Source organism: Mirounga leonina, unplaced genomic scaffold (assembly GCF_011800145.1).
Source record: "Mirounga leonina isolate KUSES-001 unplaced genomic scaffold, KU_Mleo_1.0 Mir_454, whole genome shotgun sequence".
NCBI lineage: Eukaryota > Metazoa > Chordata > Mammalia > Carnivora > Phocidae > Mirounga > Mirounga leonina.
This window is the reverse complement of record NW_023270763.1, coordinates 1609652-1629022: the sequence shown is the minus strand read 5'-3', so window position 1 is coordinate 1629022 and position 19371 is coordinate 1609652. Positions and strand designations below refer to the sequence as shown.

Genomic DNA, 19371 nt, shown 5'->3' with positions numbered 1-19371 from the left:
GCGGCTGCCTGCTCTTGGCCAGACAGGCCGCCTCTGGCCGCGCAGGGCGGGAGCCAGGCTCCTCTAGGATGCTGGCTTCCGTACGGACTTAGCCTGAAGACACAGCTCCAGACAGAGCAGTGTCTCCTCTCAGCACTTCTGAAATTGGTTAAGATTCTGTCTCCAGAGTCACACTGCCTCGCGTGAAATCCCGCCATGGATGCTTGGTGGCTGTGTGACCCTGGGCAGGTGACTCAGCCTCTCTGTCTGCCTGTATAATGAGGAGGAGCAGTGTCTGCCTCGCAGGGTCAGGAGGGCTCAGTGAATTCACGTCCCGTGCTTAAACAGTGCCTGGCCCTTGGGGATGGTCACTGAACATCAGCTCCAGCGACAGAGTCGTTAACCAGCCGTGCCCCGCATGTGATAGGCCGTCCGGTGACGGAGTGAATGCAGTGATGCGAGCAGGGCGCTTGGCCCGGGCAAGGGGTGGGGGGAGGCCAGACAGAGGCACGTGGTCCTTGCCCTCACATTGCTTGCATTCTGGAAGAGGTGGGGGAAACTCTGACGTGGGATGTGGGTCAGAGTGTGGCCAGGCAGGCGATGTCCCCACCTCCTGTTCTGCCTGTGGGGCCCCGGGCCCGAGTCGGCCATGTCAGCTGGGGGTAGTTTGGCTCTAAGGCCAAATGTGTCTACCCTGGGGCCCGGCGTCCTGTGGAGCCCCTGGAACGTGGGAGAGGCAGTGGGTTCTTGTGGTTTCAGCGCCCAGGTCTGCCCTGGGGCGCGGGCTGTTTTTATGGGACCACGCATGCGGCTGTTTACCACCCTTGTCCCTACTCCCCGGTGCTTTCCCTGCTGAGACTCTTACCTGACTCGGTGGGACCGCGAACAAATGAGGCCGAGCGTGCTCGTGGTGGGCGTAAGCTGTCTGCTCCGGGGCGGACTCGGGGCGCTTCGGCCTTTAGCTCAGAGATAAGAGCAGGCTGTTCTGAGGGATCAGGGAGACTTAACATCCTCCTCATCGCTGTTGCCTTTGCGTGAGGCTCTTTGGTCTGGGGCCTGAGGTGGGGTTGCGTGAAGAAGGGCAGCAGGCGGCCGCGGAGGCCTCGGAAGGGAGATGCTGGGGTCGCGGTGCTCTTAGCATTCACCTCCTTGTCTTTCCAGAGGCTGCTGGCAAAGCTGCAGAGCTGGGAGCGGCTGGAGCAGACCACGGGCTTGAGCATCAGGTAGGCGGAGGGCGCCACTGACCCCACGGCCCTGCCTCCCCGGCGTCGCCAGCAGCCGCCCTGCTCGAGGCTGCCGGGGCGGCTCCTGCTGGGGCCGCTCACGTCGGGTGAGGTACTTCCGCCATGGCGGGGACGGGCCCGAAGTGACTCTCCTGCCGAAGTCTGAGCAACTTCCTCACGTAAGGTCGGTGGCCGAGTGTCGGCAGGGATCTGATTGCCTTGCGCCGTCGGGCTTTGCGAAGGGACTCCGTGTATGCTCAGGGAGCAGTTGCGTTTGGGGCAGGCCATTCCTTTTAGGCAAACACAAACGAGATGAACTGAGTTTTGGGGAGAAAAGGGGAAGTGCCATCGTGGAGGATTGTTGTGCCCGTCTGGCCCCCGCAGCAGCCTGGGACCCTCTGTGTCAAGCTGTTGCCAGCAGGGGAGCGGCCGGATGCAGGGGGGCTGTGGTGGGGGCTGCCGGGCAGGGAGCTGGCCTCGTTCTCCGCTGGGGAGGATGGCCAGGGCAGGCATCTTTCCGCCGCTCCCTGCCCACAGTCCCACACGTTCTGCCGCCCATCCTTCTGGGGGCCCCTTTCCCTCTTTCTCCAGCGTTGCTGCCTGTCCCTCGGTCCCCAGGACTCTGGGCTCCACTGCAGACTCCCCCTTCCCCGCAGCTCTGTCAGTGTCTGGTGGGTCCAGCCTGGGAGAGGGGTGGCGGAAGGTCGATCGTCCGGGCTGAGTCCTTGGAGCTTTGGTGTTTCAAGAGCCTTTTGTCTTCCTGCTTGTGTGACTTTAAGCCTGTAGCTTCTCAGTTGTGTTTCGTGCTGCTCCTGGAAACTGGGCCAAGATTGAGAACTTTCTTTAGAGAGGTGTCCTGCGATGACACGTCCTGCTGCTGGTTCTGGGACCTGCGGTGGTTCCGCCCAGCATTATTCGCGCGTGAGCCGCACCCGCAGGACCCAGGCTCGTGTTGGGCCGGCGCAGCGCGGGGGCCTGAGTGTTCTGTGCTTCCTCCTGCTCTCTGCGCTCATTAACTCACCGGAAGGCTTCCCTCCTGCTCCCAGGGAGGCTGGTCAGAAGAGAAACCTCCGTGACTTCTTTCTCTGCGGGAGACCAGAGGCCCACACGCGCCCGATCAGCCCAGCCGCCGGCCTGTCTGAACGCCCAGTGTGTGCCACAAAGCTCTCACCATCGGTCAGGCCCGGGGCTGGGGCACGGCTGGCCGCCGTCTCTGGCCCGGGTGGAAATGCGCTACTCCTCCAGCCCTTCGGTCTCACTTCCAACCAGAGGGCCTTCTGTGAGTGTGGCTGGTGTGCAGGGAGCTGACCGCCTGGTCACCTGCTTGTGCGTCTGTGTGTCGTGTGTTCAACGGGTGGCCGGGCCCGGGAGAGGGAGAGGAAGGGGGTGGTTGAGGGCTGTCAGACGTGAGGGGTCGGGGTCGGGGGTAGGAGAGGGGACTGTGTAGAGCAGAGCTGGTGTCCCTGCCGGCCCCTGGTGAGTGTGTCCCCTTCAGGTCTGTGCAGGGAACGCAGTGCGGGCCTCGCCATGTGTGTGAAGATGAGCACGCTCACGCGCTGTGGAGCAGGGCCCGTGTCCCTTCTGAGCAGCCGGAGGCTTCTCGAGAAGCAGGTGGAGCACCCTTGTGGTCCTGGTCTCCTGGCACCCCGTGGTGAGGGGCTCCTGTAGGGGGGCAGGTTTTCTTTCACGTGCTTTGTCAGCCTGTCCGCGGTCCCTCCCGGGGGCACTTCGGAAACCCCGGCTCCTCTACCCCTCCTGTCCCCGGTAGGGTGATTGGCAGGCTTCGCCTCCGGCCACTCCGCCCCCTGAAGCGAGTACGTGTGTAGTGTAACATGGGTGTGTGGCCTGTTGCCAGAGCCCTGTGGAGAGTTGGGTATGAACGCAGACTCCCCAGGCCCGGTGGGTCAGCCTGCCGGGCCCCGGACTGGAGTCTTGCACGACCTTGAGTGCTGTGAGGAGGAGTTTGGCTCTCCTTTTTTTGCTAGGTTTTGGGCAGTTAGAGATTTCTGAGCAGGGAGGGTGACTTGTAGGAGCCCACATCTGGTGAAATTGAATAGGGGGTGGGAAACGTGCCGAGGGAAACAGGGCACAGGGAAAAGCTGGGGTCCCTGCAGGAGGGGCGTGGGAGGGAAGGGTGAGCACCGGTCATGAGCTCTGAGACTGCTGTCTGGGTGGCTGGGTCTGCCTGGAGTGGTCCAGGATGGATGCCCTCCGTCAGCCTGGCCATGTTCAGTGTGGCAGGGGATGAGAGGCCTGGCTCAGACCCTACTCACCAAGGGCTAGAGGTGTGTCTGGCCCCAGCTTGGCCCTCATGTGTTGGGCGGGTGGCTTGTGCCTCATCTTCCACATCTGTTCATGGAAGGGCTTTCTAGAACATTGCTTCCTCCCCGTGGAAACATGTTCGTGTGTGGGTGTGTCCTGGTTCGGGGGCCCGCCCCCCCCCCCAAAGCGTTATCAGCCAGCTCTGGGAGATGGCCGTGGGTTGGAGTCCAGCAGATGCCCTCCAAGTAGGAGCTGGAGGGGCAGGGAGGGCCTTTTGACCCAGCGGGCTCGAGTCTCTTGGCCTTGAGGCCAAAGTGTTGCTGTCACCTTGGGACTGAAGGCATGTCACTTGGCGTGTGTCGTGACTGCAGGCCCTGGCCCGCGTCGCAGGTCTCCTGGGCTTTGAGGGCTGCTGCCGCTAGGTGGCACCCCCTCCCCCGTGATCCTGATCCCTGCACCTCTAGAGCAGTGGGGTCCCGTGGGTTTCGGGCCCCACACCTGCAGCCTGCGGCTCCTCCTGGTCCTCTGCTGCTCTGTGTGGGACTCGTGTGCTATGGCTGCGGCCCAGAGGAGCAGGGCTGTGGGGTCTGTGGCCTTACGGTCCTGTGCACCTGGGGGCGGCTGGCCGGCCCCCGCTGGCTGTCCCACACCCACTCTGTTCTTGACCAGCCTCTTTGTGATCCTTAAATACCTGCAGTCTCTGAGTTTCTGGTGTTTCAGACCAGATATTCTCTGCACGGGCTGTCCTCCATGCGCAGGGCTGTGGCTTTCCGCAGATTCTCCGAGGGCCCTGTGGCCTTGCAGAGGTTGGGAACAGAGAGCAGGTCTGACACGTGGAGAGACCAGAACTCCTTGAAGTTCACACGGCATGACTCTTGTCACCCTTCTCTCAGTTTGGGATTTCTCAGGCCCCGAGGAGCCCAGAGGTGTCAGGAGAGTTGGGTGGAGTTGGACGGGGCAGGTCAGGCAGTGTAAACTAGTAGGGAAGGCCCTTGGCTATTTCCTCCCCTGCCAGGCAGGCCTGTCTACCCAGACGTTGCTGGACACCTGTCTCCAGCATGCAGGTCATCTGGTTGGAGGCAGTCGGGCCTTGGGACTTGGAGAGTCCTGGGTGGGAGGGATGCTGCACTAGGCTGGGTGGGGTGCCGTGCACCCGGGGGAGGCTGCAGTGTGGAGGAGGGTGCGTGGGTGTGGTTCTTGGATGTCCTCATCCCAGGGCTTTGAAAGCTGAGTGAGGAAGGAACTCAGCAGCAGCCCACAGAGAGTGCCCGGGTATGGACAGCTTTGCCCTGGGAGCGCGGCCTGGTGGGGAAGGATTTGAAGGTGCTGACTCTCTGCGTCGGTGTCAGCCTGGATGTGACTGTCTGGGGCACCGGAGAAGGACTAACAGAGGGGCGGGAGGGGGTGGGGGCAGATGGAGCAGAAGGGAGCACCTGCAGCAACATAAGGGTGCCTCCCCTCAGAGCACTGGTTCGTGTGACTACTTTAATAGAGGGGAACACACGTGACCATCTCCATAGACGCAGAAGCATTAGTGAGAGCTCAACACCCTTGCGCGAGGAAGACCTCTGAGCAAAGCTGGAGTGGAAGGGGCCCCTCAGGCGCGGCGCCTGCCAGCCCTGCAGCTTGCAAGCCCTCTCCCCAGTCCTCGTCGGTGGCGGTGGTGGTGCGGGCCAGGGCAGAGGTGGGAGAGAGGAAGAAAGGCGTGCAGCTGGAAGGAAGAAAAGCTGCCTCTGGTTCGAGACAAGACAATCATCTGCATAGGAAATCCCAAGGACTCTGTAAAGAGCCATTTGGAATCGGTAAGTCTGACAGGCCCCCGGTTACAAAGACAACACACAAAGGCGGACTGAATTTCTGCGTACTGGCAGCCAGGAATTGGAAGTACACGCCCCTGACTGTAGCCTCAGAATCGTGAAATACTTGGGGATAAATTCGACGAAAATCTGTATGTTGTCAAGTGTAAGTTCTTCCTGAGAGATACCGTGCTCGCAGATTGGAGGAGTTCATGTTGTTGAGATGCCAGTTTGCTAAAATTGGTCCATACATCCAGTGCAATCCCAGCCAAAGTCCCAGCAGGCTTTTTTGGTAGAAACCAACAGACTGATCCTGAAATTTTGTAGACTTGTTTTTGAAAAAAAACCAAGGGCTTACAGAGGTTGATTTCAAGACACGCTGTAAACCGTATCAGTCAAGGCTGTGTGGTAATGGCGTTAAGGATAGATGTATATGTCAATGGAAAAGACTAGGAAGTTCAGGAATAATTCAAGAACATAGAGTCTGTTGGTTTCTGTGGAGATGAGATAATTCAGCAGGAGAGTCAGTCTTCCACAAACGGTGCTGATGCGTTGGGATGTCTGTATGGTCAGGTGCGTGTTCTCGTGTCTTACCATTCCAGCATTGAACCAGTGGGCGGGCACCTACCTGGGGTGAAAACCAAGACTTCTGGAAGGTTAGGACACAAAAGCATGAACCAAAAATGCAGAAAATTGGTAACTTAGAGTTCCCCAAAATGAAAAAATACCTTTGCTCTTGGAAAGAACAATTAAGACAAAGAAGAGGCAGACCCTCTTCTAGGAGGGAGAAAGTATTTGCAGTGCGTACATAGGCCTGACGGAAGATTCCTATCCAGGATTTGTGAAGAATTCTTCCAAGTGAAGAAGACAATGGCCAGTTTTTAAAAGCTGGGCAGAAGACGTCTAACAGAAAACTTTACAGAAGAGGGTCCGCGGACGGGAATAAGAACGTGACGCACGTTCCGCATCATTGTCGTTCCGGGGTGCAGGTGAAGGTGCCATGAGATGCCCCGGCTATGTGAGCAGCGACGGCGTGCGTTCGCTGCAGGGGCGAGGGGAGGGCAGCTCGGCACTTGGGAGACCGTTTGGCAGCTTCCTGCATGTTTATGACAGGACCCGGCAGTTGCATCCTGGGTGCTTAGCCAAGAGAAATGGAAATGTAACCTCACAAAGACCTGTCCCTAAATGTTCCCAGTGGCCTGATTCCTAACAGCCGAAGCGTGGAAACAGCGGGCGTGTCTGTCAGCAGGGGCGCGGGTTCACGGAGCGTGGCGTGTCTGCGGGGCGGGCCGGACTGCTGTGCGCACGTGGAGTCCTGCTGACGCCAGATGCTTGGAGGCCATGCCGTGCGATGCCCTTTATTTGGAGTTTTAACAAAGGAAAACTGACCGTAGTGGCCTGCAGGTGAGTGGCTCCTCACGTCTCGGGTTGGAACATGATTGGAGCGAGAGGGGTCATGACGGTGTGCCAGAGGCCACGTGCCTTTGGCCGTCACGGCAGCTGCTTAGGTGCGCACACGGCTGGTCGTGCACCCCACCTCCGTGAAGCCGGCCCGTGGGCAGTGGCAGGCTGCGGAGGGGTGCTGAGGTGTGCTTTATAAAGCCTTTGGTTTGGGTGGGGCCCATCCCCTAGGCTCCTCAGGCCCCCATCGCCCTCGCCCAGTGTCACCACTGCCCGGTCCCCGGCACGTGGCTCTCGTGCCCAGGGGGCAGTTGTCGGAGAAGGGGGCTCAGGGCTGCCGCAGAGGGGGGCAGCTGATCCCCCAGTCTGGGCACCGCCTGGTACATTCTCACGTGGCAAGCTCTGTATTCGCCCCCTGTGACTCGGGGCTGCGTCTGGATTCTGCACATCTTGTCGCTCGATTTCCATCGGTCCTTCTGCGCCAGCACCGAGCTCTCTACTGAACGGAAGGGCCGTACGGTGTTGTGTAGAGTGCACGAGCTCTGAGTGACCTCAGGCCCCTGGTGATGGACACTTCGGTTGCTTCCAGTGGAAGCAGCGCCTTATTGGTTGGACAGATTCTTAGAAGTAGGTTTTTTTTTTTTAACCTCAAAAGAGCTCCGCGTCTGAAATGGACAGATGGTGCTCAGTTGCCCTCCAGAAACATTCTGTATGTTTCCATCCTGGCACACCGGTGGCATCACTTAGTGTGGGCAGTATGCTTTCAGAGGTCTCGGCAGAGACTCATCGTGCAGCCCCGGCGCAGCGAGGAGGGCGGGGACCGCCCGTGGGGTGGCTTTTAACCAGCGTGTGGAGCAGCTCCCACTGGGGAGCCTTCTTTAATGGGCATGGAATGCATGTTGAGGCCCTCTGGGCTCAAGCCCCTCATTTTATGGAGGAAATAGCTTGCTGGTGGCGGGTGCGCCTCTATGATTTGGCTCCTTCCCCTGTCTGTTTGTGCCTGAATCTGGCCCGGTTTCAGTCTGGCTGGGAGGCCATAATGCCCGTCAGGAAGCGTGCACGTTTGACGGGATTGACGGCGCCAGGGAGGCCGCCGCGCCCCTGAAACTGCTGACCTGTCACCTGCAGTGAGCACGGGAACCAGGTGCTGATGGGATGCTTCCCAGCAGCACTTGTCAGCTGGCCAGGTGACCGGTCTTGGGGGCCAGTCTCCCCTGGCGGGTGAGGCCAAACATGTGATTCCTTCTTCTTCTTTTTTTTTTTTTTTTAAAGATTTTATTTATTTGACAGACACAACTAGAGAGGGAACACAAGCAGGGGGAGTGGGAGAGGGAGAGGGAGAAGCAGGCTTCCCGGGGAGCAGGGAGCCCGATGCGGGGCTCGATCCCAGGACCCTGGGATCCTGACCTGAGCTGAAGGCAGACGCTTAACGACTGAGCCATCCAGGCGCCCCACGTGATTCCTTCTAAGAGAGCATCTCATCGACCGACCCAGACCCTTTAATGGCCATACTTCCCGTGGTTGCCGCCTCCGATCACCTGGGTATTGGGTCCGTCAGTACACGAGGCGATGCTGGTGCTCGGGAGGGCAGCCGGGCTGTCAGGCATCTCGGTCTTGGTTTGATTTCCCCTGCGGCTCTGGAGGAGGAGGAGGGAGGGCAAGGCTTCACCTTCTGGCCTCCCATGCTAGCGCCTCTGTGGCCTCAGCCTGGAACCTTTCTGTTGTTCCTGTGCTCACTCACTTGTCTGCTGAGAGCTGTTGTCTTGGAACCTCAGCCCCGGAGAGGCACCTTCACCCACCCTCGGCACTCCGTCAGGCCTGTGCCCCGGTGCTGTGCTGGGTTCCAGCCCTGGGGGCCCCCAGAGGTGTGCAGACGGGGGCCAGAGACTTCGGAGCCCATCACAGCCCTGGGCCTCCCTGTGGGGCCAATAGTGGGAGCAGGCGCTCCCGTGATTGCTCTTGGCCTCAAGTAGCAGCTCGTTCTCCTGGTGCCTGAGCCCCCAGCTTCTTTCTGCCTCGACGTGTTTGATTTCTTTACTGGCTGTCTGCTGTTTTCAGTCTTGTGAAATAAGAGCAGGGGCTTGTCTTCAGAGGCTCTGGGGGCTTGGAGGGTGGCCAGCCTTTGTGAGCACTGAGTGACGGCAGCCAGTGCCATTTAATAAACGGCGAGGGAGGCGTGAGGATGTTAGAACCGCTTTGTTTCTGGGCATTCGTGTCTAGGGTTGTGACTTAGGATGGGGCCTCTTCTGGCCTGCTTGGCTGTGGTGACAGGACGCCTCGTGTTACTCAGGCTGTTGTGTTCCAGGGGGAATTCGAAGACAAGCGTAGCGGAGAGCTTCCTGACAACTGCCGTCCTTCAGCTACAGCCCCGTCCTGGGCCCTGGGGAGCAGCCTCTGGCCGTCCCCGGCTCCCCAGTGAGGTTTAGACTGGCCTGCGCCTGCTGTTGGGAGTGGGTGTGTGCAGCGAGGTGCGGAGGGAGCAGTATCCCCGACAGTCCGGCTCCCCCGCGGGCCCAGCTGTGGCACTTCCGGATGCATGACGGTGGGCCGGCCCCGGTCCGGGCATAGTCCTGGCCCCTTTGTCTCTGCGTGCCTTCTCCTGCGGGGAATGGAAACAGGGAAGTGCTCTCCCAGAGGAGCTCTGCCCAACTCTTCAGGGGCTGTCCCCTGCATGTGTTCGCCCCGGGTCCCGCAGATGGCGAGGCTGGTCCCAGATGGAAGCGCGTCTGTGGTTCTGCACTTCTTGCTCGGTGCTCGAAGCGCGTTGGAGGGCTTTTCTCCAGCTCTGTAGATACGGTTCTTCTACTTCTGTATCTCCTTTTAAATTGGTTTTAAAAAGTCTAAAGCCAGATAGCAGAAGGATTTAGAGAAATTAGGCTCTGCTGGGTTCTCAGGGGATTATGTTGGAGAGAGAGGAGCATCTCCGTGTCCAGTTGCTGCAGACTTGGAGAGGCTTTACTGAATTCCTTCTGGGGGTGCGGGAGGACCCGGCCTTCCCTCATCCGTGCCCAGGCCCCCCATCCCCAGGCAGGGGGAAGGTGCTGGGGGCTGCACTGCAAGGGTTGTGGGGAGGACGTGGGGAGGGGCTGCAGTGTGAGCAGCAGAGCTGGAGGCCTCCTCTGGGGTAGCCTTGCCTGTTTTCCCAGCAACCCCGTGGCCTCCGGATGCCCAGTGTGTTGTGTAGGCTGCAAGGAGCGGGCGTGGGGTAAGGGAGTGGGGGGTGCCCGGGCAGCATTAGCTCTGGGCTTCCTCAGCCGACAGCCTCGGATGTCAGCTTTGTGGCTGTGAGGAGTGATCACGCCCCGTTAAGTGCATGCGGCCTTGAGTGCTGATGTCCTTCCTCACGGTCAGTGTCCTTCGTGTCTGAAGCTAGAGGGCTCCTGTCCGCTCGAGGGCAGAGCAGGTGGCTCTCAGTGTTGAATTGCCAGTCCAGGGTGAGGCGGCGGCCACACCCCAGTGCTCAGGCGTGGGTGGCTGCCCGGGGACACGGGCTCTGATTTTGCCAACATGAGCGGGGGGCCGAGGCTTGGAGGGTGGCCGACTGGGTGAGCGCTGAGTGGGAGCCCATGTGTCCGTGAAGCAGAGCCCCGGCAAGAGGACAGGTCTGTGTTCTTAAAGGCAAGCGGAAGTATCCTTTAAAGGACGGACGCCGCTCAGCACGGGGCCAGGTGATGGTGCTTTGCTGCGGTGTTTCTTCAGCGGGGCTCACACTGTTACCCGTGCAAAGCCTGGACCCCCCTTGTCCTCAGCTGTGTCGTCTGCCTTTGGGCATCTCAGGGACAGCGAGCGTGCCGAGGCGTACCTCCGCACCTCACACGCTGCGTCTCTGGCGCCGCTCGGGCTTCAGGCCCTGGGGGTCATGGGGACCAAGCACAGAACCTGTGCGCTCCTGGGTGGGAGTCCTGAGGATGGGGAGGAAGCCGGGGAAGGGGGAGAGTGGCGCCCCAGCTGCAGGGAGAGGTGAGCACCAGCGTGGGGAGGTGCTGGGGTATCCACTGGGGTGGAGGTGGGCGTCGGTGGCCACCCCCTAGGTTTCGGTGCTGCTGGATCAGAGTCTGCACAGGGCGGAGGTGCGACCTGGAGGCATTGTTCCAGATCCCTTGCTCTTCCTCGCTTGACCTGCCTTGGGTCCACCCTGGGCTGGTGAGTGGCGGAGGGCAGAGGTGGAGACCCTTGGGCAGGAGTGGGGCCCTAGTCAGTGGTTCTTCCTGCCCCCACCCCCGCACAGCTTGGGGCACCGTGAGGGGGACGGTTGCCTTTCCTCGGTTGGTCGGGGCAGTGAGGGCTGTCTGTCTGCAAACTGGGCATGGCATCCTCCATGTGGCTGGCACCTTGGAACACCTGTTCTGGGGCTTGGAATTAGTGGCCCTTCCAGGCAGGAGCCTGGTTTTCTTGCCCCACCAGGTGGTCCATGCTCGTGGACTGTGTGCAGGCTCGTGCTCGAGGGCACGGCGGGTCCGTGGCTGCTGAAAGCAAGTGTCTCTGCACTTCTCAGTGAGTCACACGATGGCACGATGTGGCAGAGGGGTGGGAGACGTGCCCGCACTTTGTGTCTAGCATTCCGAACCCTGTGTTGAAGACCGCGTGCTCCAGACGGCGGCTGTTCTGCCAGCCCAGGAGGAGGCCTTCACATGTGCTCTCGGGCCATCTGGCGTGTCTGGCTTCGGAATGGCTGGCTCTTGCTAGTCTGGGCCTCGGGGCTTACGAGCAGGCCAACTGCTCAGGCAGCGATTTGGCTTGGGGCTGTCGTGGCCCTTACCTGCAGAGAGCCAGGCTGGCTGGCAGAAGCCAGGGAGGGCGGAGTAGGAGACGGCACGGTGCCTTCTGACCTGGCGCACGGGGCCCATGGGGGCACACGTGCAGACGATCCTTGCAGATTTCCCGCTCTCCTTCCACCCGGCTCCTAGAGTAGGATGTGGGGTAGGTGCCAGGAGAGCTACCCGCTCGCTCTCCTATGTGGGGAAACTGCTTGGAGAGATCTCATTCCTCTGTCATTTTTACTTTCTCTCACTTGAAAGCGAATTCGGGTCAGTCTAATGGAGTGCAGAGGTGTCCCTGTGTGCGCACGCATCCAGGTGTGTGGAGGGAGCGAGTGCAGAGGGCAGAGAGAGGAAGCCGAGGGTGAGAGGTGCACCGAAAAGCCGCCCTAGGCCCCGCTGCCTCCCTTGCTCCGGTACCTGGAGGCGCCCAGAAGTCCACGGAAAGGGGGAGTCCTGTGTCTGTGGGATAAGAACCACCCAGTGGCTGAGGGCTGTTAGCGCTCATTTCTCCTCCAAGTGTGGGGACTCCTGGGCCGGTGACCGCAGTGACATGCAGGCCTGGACGGGGGCTGGGGATCCAGATGGTGGTCTGACGTACGTAAATGGCGAGGTTGGCTGTCAGACGGCCTTCCGTGAATAGCATTTCGTTGGAGACCTACGCAAATCAAGGAGGAATGGAAGAGAAAGCGATGGAAATTTTAAAAAATTGTTTTAGAACAGGCAAAACTATGTCCCCAAACCTGCGGCACGGTGGTTGCCTGAAGTTGTTGAGGGCTTGGTTGGGGAGGGACTGGCCAGAGCCCTCCAGGGAGTGGGGGGGTGCTGTGTCTCGATAGGGATGTGGTCACGGACCCATGTGCACCTCAGTGTGCTGTGACCCAGGCCTTAGGTACAGTTGTTTTGAGGAATAACTTACGGAATAAAATAGGTGTAAAACCAATTGAGCTGGGGGTGGACGGCGGGTGGCAGATGAGAGAAACGGGCGGCTGGTAGCGGTTACTCTGCACACATTCGCGGTGTCCTCTAAAGAAGGTTTGAAGAAGTTGCCGCCGCTTCTTCGCCGCTTCTTCGCCGCGTTCTCCTGTGCTTCTCGGCCTCCTCTGGGTGCCAGGGGTCCAGGCTCCAGGTCTGCGGCCCACCTGGAGAGGGCCCGGCGCGTGGCGTGTGCAGGGGACCGCCTCCGTTCTGGAAGCGGCCGGCTGCCCTCGAGGAGGTGGGCGCACGAAAGGATGCTGTGCTCATGTCGGGAGCTGGAGCCGAGCGCCGAGTGGGAGGCGGTGGGGGGGCTGCTGGCTTCGCCCCAGCGGCGCGTTCAGGCCGAGCCGGCGGAGAGCCCGTGCTGCCTTCGGGGCAGGAGAGCTGGCCGTGTCCGCCCGCGCTCCCCGGTCTGCCTCGTGTGGCAGGCATCGTACTCGGGGGGAGGACGCGCCAGGTCGGTGCCCCTTGAGACTGGCTGGTTTTTCACCCGTGTCTGCGTCCTGCTCTTCCGTTTGTTAGGAGGTTGTTGGCTTGAGCTTCCTCTGCTGCCATGAGCGGGGTCCTTGAGGGCACATGTGTCCGTGGTGGTGGGCAGTAACGTGGCGGGGATGCCAGGCAGCTCCGGGCCCAGATGCTGATGCCTCAGGGCGGGGGAAGTGGGGTCGGTGTTTTCTGTGGCCTTTGGGAAACCGCTGTGGGGCAGCTGGTATGATTTCAGATCCTAAGGGACTGGAGACCCCGTGTGAACAAGCCGTGTGCTCACGTGGCTCAGCGTTCAGAGGACGTGAGGGGTGGACGGGGCGGGTTCTCCTTCCGCGCCGCCAGCCGGTGGCCCCCTCCCCGGAGGCTGCTGGTGCAGCTGGCTCTGGGGGCCTCGTGGCGTGAGCGCTGGATGCCGTATCAGACGCCCTGGTGCGCAGCTCGCCGAGAGCCCGGTTTCTCAAAGGCACCTGATGCTTCCTCGTGCGGAGGTCGTGCATCAAGGGACGGCCGGGAGGCTGTCCTCTCGGCAGAGCTTGGGGGTCCCCGAGGCCGCCCTCAGGTTCCGTGATGGCTGGGAGGGCTGCGGGCAGCTGTGACTCGCCGGTGGGTCATTACAGGAGCGCAGGACTCTGGGGGGCTGGGGACAGCGCGCACGGGGGTCACTGGACCAGGTGCCTTTCCTCCACCCTTAATCTTTTGAGTCCCTCCACCACGGAGGAGATGAGCCTGTTCCGGACGCTTGCTCTAGATTTTCATTAACTCCACGTAACGAGGCCTGTACTCAGGGAGTCTGTTTTTACTGGCCAGTGGTTCCAAGTGCTTTATCGATCTCTTGCCTGGGGAAGGGCCACCGAAGCTCTTGTTGGAAGCTGTCCTCCTGGACCGTGTCAGTCTGTGTTAATTGATGATGGGGCTCTGAGGCTGCAGGTTGTCCTTGCCGAGGATCCCCAGTGTTCCTCCTGTCACGCTGGTCTTGGGGAGCCCGTGGGCAGAGTGCGTGGTGGCTTGTTTGTGTGCTGGGTGTAGCCTCCCTCGCACACGCTCCTCGCCTCCAAGGACAGCACAGACAGCACGCAGGGGCAGCCGGCCCTAGGACCGTGGTTCCTGCATTCGGGGAGCCTTGGGGGAGGGGCTGGCCCAGGGGAGGAGTGCCGTGGGAGGCGGCAAGGCAGGCTTGGGGTGACCGCTGAAGGTGAGGGTGAGTGTGCAGCGCAGGACAGAGGCCACGGGCTGCTGAGCAGGCCAAGGGCTGGGAAGGACCGCCGGCCACGACAGGTCCGCTGAGCCAGTCCCTGGCTCCGGTGTGGAGCAGGAGTGCCACAGGGACAGAGACCGGCAGATGCGCTCGGCACCCAAGACAGGAGGTTACCAGCCTGGATGGGGGGCTGGGAGGGAGGGTGCAGGCAGATGGGGCAGAGGCGGGCATGGGGTTTGGCTCTTAGGAAGGGAGGGCTGTGGACTCTGTGGAGGGCGTGTGCTTTTGAAGGGCCCCAGAAGTAGCCACGGGGAAGCTCCCCGGAGATAGCCAGGGGGAAGCGTCACGTGCACAGCTCTGGATTTGAGGGCTCACTCGGGCTCCCTTTCCTCTGGCCACGCCGGCCATGGGAGCAGCTGTGGGTCAGGAACAGCAGATGCCCGGGGACCGGGGCGTCTCCCTGGCGGGAAGGCTGTGCAGTGGAGGCTGCTTGCGGGCTTGCCTGGGTCTCGGCGTCCTCATCTACAGAACAGGGATGGCAGCTGGCCATCGATGGACAGAGCGATTGGCATGTGGTAGTCAGCAGCGCTGGTCCATCCCTGTCCCCGCTGAGGGGGCTGTGCCTGTGGCGCGAGCATACCTCGGGACACGCCGGGCCCCGAACATCCTGGGAGATGGGGCGGCAATTTCCCTTGGGTCTGCCTGTGCTCGGTCTGCACGGGAACCTTGCCTGTTCTGCTGCCCCGCTATCTCTTTGCAGGGTAGCGATGCCAGCAGGGTCGGGGCGGGTCACAGTGAGACGGTGTGGGGCGTTGGCGGTGATGCTGGTGAGGCCTCCGCCTGCAAACGTGGGAGAGGAGGTGATGGGCCCGCGGTGGAGTGCTGTGCTTCTAGCAAACACCTGGGATCTGCTGGTGTCCTGCGGTGCTGTTGAAAGCACTGGCCTCAGCTCTCAGCCTGCAGCTCCCGCGACTGTCTCGGGGGAGGGGGGTGTCCTGGGGACTGGTGTGTGCGCGCTTGTGTGTCTGTCTGCGAGCCCTGGGGCAGTCTGGCCAGCTCTGCAGCAGCACGGGAGGCAGGGGCTTCCGAGGGACACACGTATCTCCTAGGCACTGCAGGATCATCTGATGGGGAGCCTCTCTTTGCCTCTCCCCTTCCCCCATGAGCTAGTGGAGGGCCTCTGGGCCCAAGAAGACGTGGCTGGAAGCCTCTGGAACACGGGCCGGGCCAACAGGACCCGTCCTGTGAGCGGAGGGCCCGATGCTGACCTTCAGGGCCCTGAAGCGAGCAGGGTTGCAGACCTGTCGTTTCTGTGAGGCTCTGGGGGCCTGACCTAACTGAACGACACACAGAAAACAAATTCGTTGCTCTTCAGGCTTTGTTCTCAGTGATCGGGGAGCTGTGCTAAGCAGAGTGTCTGAGTGGCTTGGGTAGCTGCCTGGTTTAATCAGAGCTGGGTGATGGTAGAGAGTAGTGTTTGCTGCCGGCTCTGAGGGGGTCAGGGAGTCAGTCCTTCCTAAACACTGACTGCCTTACGTGGCAGCTGGCAAGACGGGGATTGACGTACTTGGTTTCACTGGAGACCCGAGCCATCCCGTTAGGCAGAGATGGGGGAGGGGGGTGGGCAGAGCCCTGCTCGATCTCCGTGGTGGCGAGGCTGGATCCCTCCCCTGACAGCAAGGCCTGTCTTCTTCCCCTTGCCTCATGCTGCGTCTTACAGATTTCCCCTTCTTCCTGCTGCCCACGTGTGGACGTGGCCTGAGCATTTAAGGTATGTCTGGCTGGTGCTGGGTGCTAGGTGTCTGAGTCCTCCCAGAAGTGGGCCAGCCGGTGCGTCTGGCATGGCTCCTGGGAGAGGTGGTGCTTGGCCTTCAGCTGAGAGGCTGGGAGCTTTCTCCCTGTAGGGGAAGTGGCTTGTGCAGACCCACTCAAGCCAGAGGGACCTGGTGAACTTCGATGTCCTTCGGATCCAGGTGCTGCTGGCCAGTGCGTGGGGGCGTGGCAGAGGCCCACGAGGTGGCAGGGATCAGTTCCCCGAGGTGTTCTGAGTCATGCTGTGGCGGGGGGATTACCCGCTGTGTGGTAGGAAGCACTTCTTTTCTGTGGCCTCTCCTTCCCTGAATTCTGAGACACGGCCTTGGTCCTTGGCTAGATCCTGCCTGGTAGACGTCTGTGTGGCTGGGTGGCCGGCTACAGGTGTCCAAGCCCTGTGGCATGGGGCAGGGGAACCCCTCGGGTGCAGGGGGATAGTCTGCCTGTGAGCAGGGGTCAGCAGCGAGAGTTGAGGTGGAGGCTCGAGTTCCAGGCCAGGTCCTTTCCAATGAGGTGCTGTTTTCTCTGCAGGTAAGTGCCTGTTCCCTGCTGACCCCATCACCTATTGACAGAACTAAATTCTGGGAAAAGTCAATCACGTGTTCACTCTTTGCACGTTTGTTGGAGCTTCTGTCGTTTGGCGGACATCAGGCTGGCTCTGGGGATGGGGTCATGCAACCCGGCCCTGCCCTCAGGGCACAAGGACAGAGTGTTTCAGACCGAACGGAAGGAGAACTTGTGCAGCAGCATTTTGCAGGGGTGTTTGACGTAGTTGGAGTCAAACCTTGGTCGTATCTCTGCTGGATTTGAATAATGTCGGTGGGCAGAAGGCCAGACGTTTTTTGTGGGCGGCCGACAAGAGGCTGCAGAGCCTGTTTGTGTAAAGACGCGCCCTGCTCTGAAGAGGGGCTTGCCTTGCCGACAGGACGGCTCTGTTGTAGCTGGGGCTGCCCTGGAGCCGTCTCCTCGGAGGGGCCGCCCGGGCCCGCTCGTGCTTGCTGTCTCGTTCACGTTCCCCCAGCTCTGGATGAGGCTGCCCACTGTTATCCCCACTTGGCAGAGGCGGTATTAGAGCTTCCGGGGGGCTCGCCGGCCAAGGTCACGCCGCGAGTGCGCTACCCTTGTTGCATTGCCTGGCTGGTCGCCGTGCGTGGTGGGCCCTGCCCTCCGGCACCTCCATCCGTCTGGCTGGCCGCGTGGTGCATGCGGCTGGATCCTGCGTCTTTGTGAGCCGAGCAGCCTGCTGCTGGCGTCTCCGGCTTCTGTTGGGGTGCTGCCCATCCGCTTAGCCCGAGGAGCACTCGCACATACGCGGGCGTGCGGCCCATCAGCCCATAGCAGCTCTTTGAGGCCTGATGGCTCCCCGCCGAGCTTCGGCAAGGAAGGCCTGCCCGCCTGCTGGAGGGCTGACCTCCTGCCTTTGCTCAGGGCCGAGCACCTTCCGGCGGGCGCTGGGGTTTGCTTTTCAGATGGGGGAGGCTCTGCGAGGTCGAAGAAGATGGTCATTACTTGGGAGGGGAGGATTTAGCGTTTGGGGCAGCATACAGCACTCTTCTGTTTTCAGAGGCGGCTGAGTTAGAAGATTAGCAGGGAATTTTTTACTACGCGCAGACTGCTGTCAGTTCCGTGGAACCAAGCCGTCCTCCCACAGCAAGGCGGGGGTAGGGCAGGCTTCCTCCTCGTTTGATTAACTGGTGGGAGTTGTTCCTGAGTCTGTGTGGAGGCCGGTCAGACACACACGTCTCTGTCCTCCCGTTTGTTCTGTGGCTCCGCCTCTCCCGTGGGGCGGAGGCTTGCTGCCCTTCCCAGGGATTGCCGTCCCACTCGTCGCTGAGAGTGGGTCCGGCGTCGCACACGGGTCTCCGTTCTTTCTGGGCTTGAGGAGGAGGGTCCGAGTTGGTTTTTCGCTAGTTTGCAGAGTCGAGAGGAATGGCTAGGAGCTCTTCCTGGCGTTTCCGTTAGCTGGGGCATCTTCTGCTGTTTACTAGAGCTCCGCCGCAGTGTCCTGTGTGTCCCAGAGGGGCCACCACTCGGCTTGAGTCTGGAAGCTCAGCTGACACAGCGTGACACTGGTCTAACGTGTGCAGCATAGCGATTGCGTGCGACTGTTCTTGCTCCCTGCGCGCCTAAAGCGAGCTGCGTCGGTCCCCACGCAGGGCCGCGACGGCCACGTTCCCCGTGCTGTGCCCGTCATCCCTGCGCCTCCCACTCCCCTTCCCCGCTCGGCCCATCTCCCACCTGGCACAGAGACCGCCATGGTAGAAGGTGGGCTTTCTCCTGTTTTGCCCGTTTGCCAGGCTGCTTTTCTGAGTTTTCTTGACTGAGGAGTGGGTGCCTGTGAGGGGCTGGATTAGGCTAGAGGCTGCAAGCTTTTACAGTAAAGCGCCAGGTAGTAAATGCTTAGGGCTTTGGCCCCACAGGCCTGAGCTGCAGGTCCTCACCTCTGCAGCACAGCACGGGCTGGGGGCTGCATAGGGTGGCACGGGACGTGGGGCTTCTGTGCTAATGCTAGGACGCCCCGGGACAAAAGCCGGACTGTGGGTTGGCCTGTGGGAAAGCTGCCGGGACAGGATGTGAGTGAGTGGGTGCGGCCGTGCCCCAGGGAAATACGATTTTACTGAAACAGGTGGTGGGCCGGCAGGTGCTGAACCCTGCTTCGGGCTGCGAGGCTGGCCAGTCGGCTCGCAGCCCTGCTCGCTCCTTTCCCTAAGGAGCCTGGTAAGTTCTTCCTCCTCGTTTCTGCTCTGGGAGAATCCGGTTTTGGGATGTGAGCTTGTTTGGAGGTAGTTAGTGGGAGTGAACCTAGCGCAGGATTGGGGCGCCTCAGTCACGGGTCCGCACTGGCTGGTGTGCACCTTGTACGGGGAGGCCTTCTTGGGGGGCCTGGGCTGAGCCCTGCTTGTGTCTGTCATGCCTGCTCTCTGTTCCAGGCAGCAGCTATTTGCCGAGTGATCGTGGTGTGCAGAGAACCAAGTCAGCGTGGTCCCTGCGCCGCCACCCCGCAAAGCACGGTCACGGTACCGGGTGCTGAGAGGGACGCTGTCTTGAGGGCCAGGGCAGGAGGCTCCACCTGTTCAGGGAGCGGATGCCCTCCTGCAAGGACGGTGGTGGGCCACCGGACCCGGGCTGGGCACTGTGTCTCAGCCACTTGATGGCTGGACACCGTGGGCCGTGAGGCCCCCCGCCCCCCGGGCACTGCCGGCCTCCGCCTGGACCCCGGGAGTCTCCAGGGCTCCCCTTCCTTGTACCTCGTCTCCAGGATAGGCTCCCGCCCCCCCCCCCCAGGGGACATGAGCCGTGTGTCTGTCTGTACAGCAGGGCGTTGCTTTTGTTTCCATCAGATGCCTGAACCTCAGTTTGGAGAGCTTCCGTTTACTGACAACCCTTGCCAAATTAATTTTATTTAATTATCTCCCGGGGCTAAGCTTGAATACATTTTGTGTTAAATTCACATTTTTTTCCCCTTTTCTAAACGAAATGGA

The 19371-nt window shown here is 61.0% G+C and overlaps 1 protein-coding gene across 7 annotated transcripts in view; it reads left to right on the top strand.

The window, feature by feature from the left end:
* MAD1L1 (mitotic arrest deficient 1 like 1) overlaps window positions 1-19371 on the top strand; it is a 312404-nt gene that overhangs the window by 12655 nt on the left and 280378 nt on the right. For 5 of the 7 annotated variants that reach the window (XM_034988250.1, XM_034988249.1, XM_034988247.1 and 2 more), the window contains exon 9: window positions 1141-1202. In XM_034988250.1, coding sequence (XP_034844141.1) covers window positions 1141-1202 — 62 coding nt within the window. Of the gene's footprint in view, window positions 1-1140; window positions 1203-4956; window positions 6665-19371 lie in introns of those variants that run through there. The other 2 variants (XM_034988254.1, XM_034988253.1) reach the window with 2 other exon arrangements.